Genomic DNA, 10033 nt, shown 5'->3' with positions numbered 1-10033 from the left:
TTTAGAAAAGGAGCAAGTATGGAAAAGACACAGATAACCCAATAGGGTATATATGTTTCAATAAAAAATGGCCTATAAGAGAAGCCAGTCTCAAAAGGTTACTGCTGATTCTATTTATTTGACAGTCTCAGAAAAACAAAACTATACTGACGGAAAAAATTCAGCGGTTGCAAGGGACTGTGTGGGTGAAGGAAGGGAGTTTTATGTGGTAATGGGACAGTTCTGTATTCTGATTATGGTGGTGGTTACATGAATCTATGCATATTCAAATTTATAGAACTTTGTAATAATTTCAAAAAAAATTTAAGCCCCCTCCCCCTCCAAAAAAAAAGAGTTGGAATCTACTAGGTATGTGCCAGGTCCTGTGTTAGGCCCTGGGGATTCAACAGAGAAGACAGTTGAGTGTAGGGAGTAGGTGGGACCAGAGAGCAGGACATGCTTTCTAATTTGGCAGAGGTGGCCCTTACCTGTGAGATGAAATTTCACAAAATGACAAGTAGGTCCTGTGCCTTTTTAATGCCTCTCTCCCAAATCAGATTTCCAGATACCTAGAATTTCATTATTAAAGATTCATTCCTTTGGCTGATGGCTTTGTTTCTCCTTTTAAACAGTTTTCCAGTCTGATGATTCAAATACATATTAATGCAAATGAACTTAATAGTCCCTTTTGCTGAGGACCAAGTTTCGTAGGGAGACGACATTTGTTCTTTACCTTTCAACCTGAGCCCTGAGTCTAACCCAGACCATAGACTGAGCCCTAACCCTGACAAGTCAGTGATTCTGGCACAAACTAACTCCTAGTTACAACCTGATCTTTGCTTCAGGTGGCAGCGTTCATCAGTGGACTGTGGAATAGGAGGAGGGTGGGGCAGGTTTGGTGGGATTTCTGAATGATTTGCTCTGGCCCACTGGAAGTCCCGCCGCCGCCTTCACGATCTGCACAGGCCCACCAACCCCTCCAGGCCTTGCTGAGCAGGCCTCCGCCTAGCGGCTAGACGTGGCAAGAGGCAGAGAAGACTATGAAGCGCGGCGGCGTCCTGCGCGGAGAGATACTTCGACTTTCGGTGCCGAGGCAGGCGTGCAGAGGCAGGAGACCCGCGAGGCCCGACTCCTGATTGGTACCGTGAAAAAAGGGGCGGGGTCGGGGCGGTACGCGTTGTCTGTCGCGCGGGCTGGCGGGTGTGTAACGGCCGTTAGGCGAACTGAGGGACGGAACCTCCTCCCGCGGCAGACGTGGTGGTCAGTGCGCCCTGAGTGAGGGATTTCGCCCCCGCTTTCATACCCACGTAAGTTCTCCTTCCTTCGGGGGCCCCGCCGGACTGACAGACGCTACTCCTTCAACAGCCCCAACAAAACCTCAGACCCTCACGCCCTCTCTCTGGAGGGACGAGGAGAGCGAAGCGCATGCGCAGAGCGACTAAGCCGTAACCCACCTCCGTCTCATATCACTTCTGCTTTTCTGAAACAATGCTCTACTCCCCTTCGTGTCTGGTCGTCTTCTCTCGCTCATTGCCTTGCTTTCCTCCTCCGTCATTTCACTCCACAGAAATTGCTTTACCTATGGGCCAGGCCCTATGCCAGTCGCCAGGGAAACAGCGGGAAGCACGTTCCTGCCCTCATGGAGCACATAGTACAGGGAGAAGAGTGATTACTAGTAGTTAAGCGGAAAATTACTCAGCTCTCCGTAAGTGTAGGATAAAGAAATGCAAACACTACAAAACTGGAGGAGGTGACCTAGTCTGAGAGGTCAGCGAACCCTCCCTGAGGAAATGAGATTTTGAAGGATAAAGAGAGGGTTAAGGTTGAGGGGGTCATACAGCACTTGTGAAGGCCCCAGACCAGTGGTTCTCAGCAGTGGGCAGTCTTGCCCTCCATGGGACATTTGACTATGGCTAAAGTGGCGTAGTGGTTAAGAGCTGTGGCTGCTAACCAAAAGGTCGGCAGTTCGAATCCACCAGGCGCTCCTTGGAAACTCTGTGGGGCAGTTCTTCTCTGTCCTGTGGGGTCACTATGAGTCGGAATCGACTCGACAGCAACGGGTTTGGTGTTCTGGTTTAGAGACATTTTCGGTTGTCGAAGTTGGGGAGTTGCTACAGGCGTCTAGTGTGTAAGGCCAGGGATGCTGCCAAACATCCTACAGTGCACAGGACAGCCCCCCACAACAAAGAATTACCAAGCCCAAAATGTTAGTAGCGCCAAGGTTGAGAAACCTTTCTCTAGACAAGGAGGAGCTGGTGCTTTGAATGAACTAGAAGATGAGTGTGTTAAAGCTTATTTGTTCAATACAGTATATAGAGTATATTCAGGAGCCCTGGTGGCACAGTGGTTAAGAACTTGGCAGCTAACCAAAAGGTTGGCAGTTGGAATCCACCAGCTGCTCCTTGGAAACCCTATGGGGCAGTTCTGTTGTCCTTTAGAGTTGCTATGAGTTGTAATTGATTTGACGGCAACAGGTTTGGGTTTTTTAAGAATATATTCAACATTTTCTTCATCACAGTAAACCAAGAGGATCAGAACCATGTTTGTCTTTTACACCAATATATTTTTTGCACTTGTCACAGAGCCAGGCACATAGTAGGTGCTCAGTAAATTCTGGTTGATTAATTGAATAGTGTGTGCTAGGTAGGGAGGCAGAAACCCTAGCGTAGTGGTTAAGAGTTCGGCTCTGAACCAAAAGGTCAGCAGTTTGAATCTACCAGGTGCTTCTTGGAAACCCTATGGGGCAGTTCTGTTCTGTCCTACAGGGTTGCTATGAGTCGGAATCGACTCATGGGCAACAGGTTTAGTTTTTTTTGGTTTTAGGTAGGGAGGAGTGGTGACACAAAGATGATTAAGATAACCATGCCTCTGCTCCTCGACCCTCTCATTACTTGCCGTTAGGCCTTGTCTGCTTTATAACTGTCTGGTTTTGTATCTCAGGATTTGTTCTTCGTAAAGGCAACTTCTAGGAAAGGATTTGGCTTCTCTTTCTCTCCCTAGTTTAATGAATGATCAAAGCCCTGAAAATAGTGTGATGGTGTGAGATTCTTAATGTGCCTGTGTCAGCTGTCTGTGTCTCCTATCAAATCCTCCACTATCTTGATGTGGTTCTCTCAACAGCTGCCAACTATGATGTTCCTTTATAAGATTGTGATTCTTCAAGGGGAGAAATAGTTGTAACATTCAAAATCTATTTCTTGGGTAGCAACTTGGGAAATACAGCATGGGTGATAAGCAAGGGCAAAGTGAAGAAATTATATGTGCTGTCCCTGCTCCTGATTGCTTTGGGGTTTGCAGCTCAGGTTAGGTCTGAGGCAGAAACTCCAACTTGTGGTGCTTTAATAACTTCCTTGATTTTTCTTTTTGTGTTTTGCCACACACAGGATGTTGGCTGGACTCTATAGCATTAGAGCACAGTTCTGGCTTTGAATCCTCTACCTAGCTATGACCTTCATCTGTCTAAACCTTTATTTTCTCATCCATAAATGAGGATAATAGTAGTAACTGCCTCACAGAGTTGATGTGAGCATGATACATGATACCTGTAAAATGTTTAATACAGTGCCTGATGGGTAGTAAGTATTGAATATGTGTTAAATTTGTTGAATGAATATTTCTATAGTTTAAAGGACTTTGAAGATAGAAACCATTAGTGTTGAATGATTTCTTTTCTGTCTGCTTCCATTCACCCCTGCCTTTCTTGACTGTATAATTGGTTATTCATGTTGCTTTCTGTGTGTTCATTTTTCTCACTTTTATCTCAGAAAATTTCTTATCTCCTTTAAATGGTCTTAAAAATTTTCACCAGTGGCCCATCTAGTTCTGAACTTAGTAGTGGGAAAAGTCAGGAATGAGTTATTGTGTATTATTTTACTCCTGTAGGAGTTGTTTTGTTTTTTTTTTTTAAATTGAGATATCATATTCATACCATAAATTTCATCGTTTCTAAGTGTACAGTTCACTGTTTTGTAGTGTATTCACAGAGTTGTACAACCATCACGACTCTCTAATTCCAGAACATTTTGATCATCCCCAAAAGAAACCCCATATCCATTAGCAGTAATCCCCATTTCCCCCCTCCCTTTAGCCCCTGGCAACCACTAATCTACTTTCTGTCTCTGTAAATTTGCCTATTTGGGATGTTTCATATAAGTCAAGTCCTATAACATGGGACCTTTTTTTTTTTTTAAAATTTATATTTGCTTTATTTCTTCGTATTTTAATACAGGTGCATTCCAGAATGCTAAGAAGCAGGGGAGAAGGGCATGCTTCTGTCTACAGTTTTTTTTTTTAATAATTTATTTTATTTTTTGTTGTTGAGAATATACACAGTAAACCATACACCAATTCAACAATTTCTACGTGTACAGTTCTACATGTACAATTCGGTGATATTGATTACATTCTTCAAGTTGTACAACCATTCTCACCCTCGTTTTCTGAACTATTCTTCCCACATTAACATAAACTCACTGCCCCCTAAATTTCCTAATCTTTCAAGTTGCTGTTGTCACTTTGATCCCATATAGATAGATCTTAAAAGAGCACCATGCTCAAGGGAGACATTGTTTACTAGTTAAGCTAAACTATTGTTTGGTTGTAAGAAGACTTCAGGGGGTAATTTTGGTTTAAGGTTTAAAGATTATTTCAGGGCATAGTTTCAGGGGTTCATCCAGCCTCTATGGCTTCAGAAAATCTGGATTCCATAACATGGGGCCTTTTATATCTGGCTTTCACTTAGCATTATGTTTTCAAGGTTCATGTATAATGTAGCATGTATCAGTACTTTATTCTTTTTTATTGCTGAATCAAAACCCATTGTATGGCTGTTGTTATTAGTTGCCTTTGAGTTGGACCCCAACTCATGGCAATCCCATGTACAACAGAATGAAACATTGTTTGGTCCTGGGCCATCTTCACTATTGTTGGTGTGCTCGAGACCATTGTTGCAGCCACTGTGTATTTTGTGTGCCTTCCAACCTAGGGGGCTCATCTTCCAGGACTATATTGGACAGTGTTCTGTTGTGATCTGTAGGGTTTTCATTGGCTAATTTTCGGAAGTAGATCTCCAGGCCTTTTTTCCTAGTCTGTCTTAGTCTGGAAGCTCTGCTGAAACCTGTCCACCATGGGTGACCCTGCTGGTATTTGAATATTGGTAGCATAGCTTCCAGCATCATAGCAACACCACAGTATGAGAAACTGGCAGATGTGTGGTGATATGTGGATATACTCCATTTTATTTATTTATTCATAAATTGATGGACATTTGGGTTGTTCCCACTTTTTGGCTATTACAAATAATGCTGGTAGGAACATTCATGTACAGCTTTTTGTGGAGTCATACATTTTCATTTTTCTTGAGTATATACCTAGAAATAGAATTACTGGGCCATGGGGTAATTCTGTGTTGAACTGAGAGTTCTCCTTTTGTCACCCTATTTCCAACCCATCTGTTTTTAGAAAGATCTCAGAATCCAATGGGCCTACTATTTTGTTATACTTTAAAGAAAGGAAATTTGATATTGACAAGAAAGGAATCACTAATAGTTAATCTAATCCTTCTGTGTCATCATTAACATACTGAATGATACTGGCCATAAATTGAAAGCTTTTGTTACTGTACAAAACTTCTCTCTCCCAGTGTGTGAAGAATTGGGATTTCAGGGAATGGTACCATTTCTGTTGTAGATGCATTTAATTAGTGAGGGTTTGGGTTGTTGTTGCTAAGAGAAAACTATAGAGGTCAGTGAAGTACATTAGAAAAGTACAATATAGCCTTTTTTTTTCCTCCAAAGTTGTATTTAACATCTAAGAATTGTGTTCTGTAGACAGTTTATCACAAATTCTTTTGGGGCTTTTATAAATGAAAAGTTTCTAAATTTATTTATCAGAGACTGTACTATGCCACTTTTTATTGATGTAAATTGCCAAGTAATTAAATTAGAAACATTAATTAAGCACTTAATGTGTGCCAGGCATTGTTCTAGGTGAATTCTTAATGAGTTCGCGTGAATTGGGTCATTTTGTATGAAGGAATTGAGGCACAGAGATTTTAAAAAATTTGTCCAAGGTTACACAGTTAATAAATTGCTGAGCCAGGCTTTACACTCAAGCAGTCTGATCAAGAGTCCGTGCTCTTAACCATTTCCCTATACTGCCTCTCAAGTACTTTGCACGTAGATGAAGCTTTTGTTTACATAGATGATAATTATGGAGCACTAGGTCAGCAGTTCGAATCTACCAACCGCTCCTTGGAAACCCTATGGGGCAGTTCTACTCTGTCCTGTAGGGTCGCTATGAGTCAGAAGCAACTCGATGGCAGCAGGTGAATGGGTGACCCTTAGAGTGAGGAGCTCTGGTGGCACAGTGGTTAAGTGATTGGCTGCTAACCGAAAGGTCAGATGTTCAAACCAGCCAGCTGCTCCGTGGGAGAAAGATGCAGCAGTCCGCTTTTGTAAAGATTTACACCCCTGGAAACCTTACGAGGCAGTTGGGCTCTGTCCTATAGGGTTGCTGTAAGTCAGAATTGACTGTACGGCAAGAAGTTTGGTTTTTGGTTTACCCTTAAGGTAAACATAAATTTTTTAAGGGGTGAGGGAAATGGGAAAAAAACTTCATGCTCCCAGCAGACGATTGGGTTCTACTTATGACCAAAAGTTCTGTTCATCATATGACTAACTTTTATTACTGAAGAAATTGGGGAGTTCATTTTATGTTGCTCTTAACTGATGCTGTAATACTTCACTGTTGGTTTGGTTTATTAGGTCTTTTTCCACCTTGCCCCTCCCACCTCATCCCCCTCGCTAAGAAGATCCATGGCAAAGATTTGTTAATTAAAAGTAACATTATTAAAAAATATATATATACTTTTAAATTTTGCAACAATTAGAAGGGTTCTGAGACTGTATGGGATCAGTATTGGGAATCTGTTTGGTTTTAGGATTTCTCTACTTGCTTTAGGAAGAGAAATAGAGTGGAGTACTGGGAGTTGTTTTGCCTTAAGAAAATCCTTAGAAATAAGACATATGGAAGAATATTTGAGTAATCTGTGTGGTCTCGACAGTTCCATTGAATAGGAATTGAATTACAGGGAATTCAGATATACTGGAGAGATCTAATTGATTCTTCCTACTCATTCTACAGTTGGCTCAAATAACTGTGATGGCCATGCAGGAGAAATACCCAAGTGAGAGAATCTCCCAGGCCAGTTCACCAGGTGAGTGAAGTTTTCTGGGTTAAATTCCGATCCCTGCTCTGTTTCTTCTTTAAGGGAAATACTGAGCAGACAAGCATTCACTGAAATGCTGTTACTGAAAAAATATTGGTTGAAAACACCAAGAAAGCAGTTGATAGCCATAAAGAACAAAAATAACATGAAGCTACATTGAATAGAAAAACAGATCTCTGGGGAAACAGTTACTTATCTCTGGTCTACATTGCTTCCAGCAAGACCACATGATCGATTGGGAGGTGAGGACACATAAGGGATCAGAACAGAATAACTCTGGAACATATTTCCGTTTGAAATCAGAAAAACAGCATAAATTACTGTGTTCTGTGTTGTCTTCATCGTCCTCTGGGTGGGTCAGTCATCTGCTAGCCCCCAAAGATCAGAATTTTTCTAGGATGCCAACAGTCTGTCTTATGTTTTCACTAGAGACTCAGAAATTTGACAGGATTTTGAAAGTTACAGTACATATACCAAGTAAATACATTAAGTATAAATGTTTTATATATATATATACACACACACACACACATATTCAGTAGACATATTAAGTAGATATGGTATATTTCAAATAGGAAATAGCCTTTAGAAAATAACTTTGAATTCAAGGGCATTTATGAAGAAAAGGGTAAATTTTATTTAACTAAGGAGGATATGTTTTATTTAACTTTAAAATTCCACTGTGCTTTACTCACAGTAGACATTTGGTAGATACTTGTTATATCCTTCTAAGTACACTGCCTTGCATGTAGTAGGCACTTGTTAAGCTTTTATTAAATCAGCTCAACATTCTGCAAATATTTATTAAACATCTGCTGTATGCCAGGTACTGTCTTAGGGCTGGATTATAAAATTTCTTATGACGATTATGTGTACATTGCAAGTTGTTAGAATGTAGTAATTCCTAACAAAGCTCACTGGCTTTCTGATAGCTCTGTCTTTCTTTACTAGTCTCTCATCCAAAGTAATAATGGTCTTAATATTTGATAAGGATGCTACTGTTGAATATGACATAGCACAAAAAAATTCAGTTTTCAAACTTAAATTTAGAAATAAGCAGTAGTGAATATAAATATACCAAAACATTTTTATTTTAGTAAGTATTCCTTTAGAATTAGGGTTACAGAGTGGGTGGATGGAAATGTGGTAGTAGTGAAGAATGGAAGATTAGTCATAATAATAGGGAATGGTTTCCAGTAGGAGGCCAGGAACATGGCAATAGAGTCCCTCAGTCAATTTTCACTATTTTAAAAGGCCTGGAAAATTATACACTGACTAGTGAGATAAAGCCGTTTAGACTCACCAAGAGGTCACATTTCCTTGCTTCTGGCTAGAATTACATCAACTTGGTAACACTGGTTAATCTCATGCTAATCAGTAGCTTTGATTGTTGGCTATGTCTTCTATTAAAAATTATTACAGATTACTACATATATATAAATTGGGTAAATTATTTCAAACTTGGCAGTCCATGATTGCCCAGAGAATGAAAGGAGTACTTGGAGGAGGGTTAGTTTGCCCTCAGTAGAAAGCAGAAGTAAAGCTAACAAAAAAGGAACAGAAGTAGAAGTAGGTTAAAAAGATAGGAGAAGCACTAAATTTATAAGAAAGGAATAAGATGATTTCTGTTCAAGTATCATTTGTCTCCCACTAGATCAAAGACTGTCTAGAACCATATTTTTAAATTTCAACTCAAACTCTGATACTTTATAAATAGAGGGTAACTAGCTACCATTACCTTTTTTTGGTTTGTTTGTTTCCATGGATCATCTAGAAATCTTATTCTAGTTTTTTAAAAATTAATTTGAGTTGAAGCCTTTGCCAGTATGTTAGTAAGTAAATCGAGTATTTATTGAATACTTCCTACCTATCAACCCTCAAAGAGCTGTAAAAAACTAATAATAAAGTCAAATCTCATCAGTCTTTTTTTTTTAAGTCTCACCTACTCAGAAATTTTAGCAGTTTCTTTACACTGCCCTCAGAATAAAGCTCTTCACATTGACTTTTGAAACTCCCCTTGATCTGAATTCACCCTGCTCATTGAGGGTACTCTGGTTTAGTCAAGTGGTAGATTTCAACAGGGAACTGGGCCGCTTGTTATCCTAGGGGGTGTTTAGAAATATATGGAGTATTTTCTGGTTGTCACATGATAGTGGGGTGGGGTAAGGGTTTCTACTGGCATTTAGTGCGAGACCATAGATACTAAACCATCCTGTAATGCATGGACTATACATTGAAGAATTGTCATGCCCAGAATGCCAAAAGCACCCACTGAGAAGCCCTGCTAGAGGAAAGAATGTGGGTGTTGGAATCAGAAAGACCCGGATTCAAATCTCAGCTCTCTTTGTAAAATGTAGGTGATACTACCTTTTCAGTAAATAGGTAGATGAATCATGTTTGTAAAGTTGTATGGCTTCTAGGTGTTAATAAATGGTAACTGCTATTAAATACTACTGTTTTCTGTCCTAGTACTCCTGGATCCTGTCTTTGAACATTCTCACCTCTCATGCTATTTCCTCTTAAAATTAACTAGTTTAGAGTAGCTGAAATAAGTCTGTGAGTGAGGAGGAGGTGGGTGCTGCTATTCTTTCAGATTTAAGAGCAATTTTTTTCTAAATGATCTCATGGGCTTACATCATCTGAGTCACACTAAAGGTGGGAAATGCCACTTGTTTCAGGTTCCAGTGTGTTTCAGAAGGGCAGTTCCCTAGGAACTGAATGGCAGACGCCAGTTATCTCAGAGGCCTTTCGGAGCCGCTTCAGCCGCTGTTCAAGTGTAGCTGACAGTGGGGACACAGCCATTGGCACATCATGCTCAGATATTGC

At 40.3% G+C, this 10033-nt stretch overlaps 1 protein-coding gene across 1 annotated transcript in view; it reads left to right on the top strand.

Annotated features, from left to right (window-relative positions):
- The first annotated feature begins 1210 nt into the window (after nucleotides 1-1210).
- The window catches only part of CEP85 (centrosomal protein 85), a 43442-nt gene continuing 34619 nt past the window's right edge, over nucleotides 1211-10033 (top strand). The window contains exons 1-2 of the mRNA XM_023732191.1: nucleotides 1211-1286; nucleotides 7123-7195. Of these exons, the coding sequence (XP_023587959.1) occupies nucleotides 7141-7195 (55 nt within the window). The 5' untranslated portion in view covers nucleotides 1211-1286; nucleotides 7123-7140. The remainder of the gene's footprint in view (nucleotides 1287-7122; nucleotides 7196-10033) is intronic.

This window comes from Trichechus manatus, unplaced genomic scaffold, assembly GCF_000243295.1.
Source record: "Trichechus manatus latirostris isolate Lorelei unplaced genomic scaffold, TriManLat1.0 scaffold00048, whole genome shotgun sequence".
Classification (NCBI taxonomy): Eukaryota; Metazoa; Chordata; class Mammalia; order Sirenia; family Trichechidae; genus Trichechus; species Trichechus manatus.
This window is presented reverse-complemented; position numbering and strand designations above follow the sequence as displayed.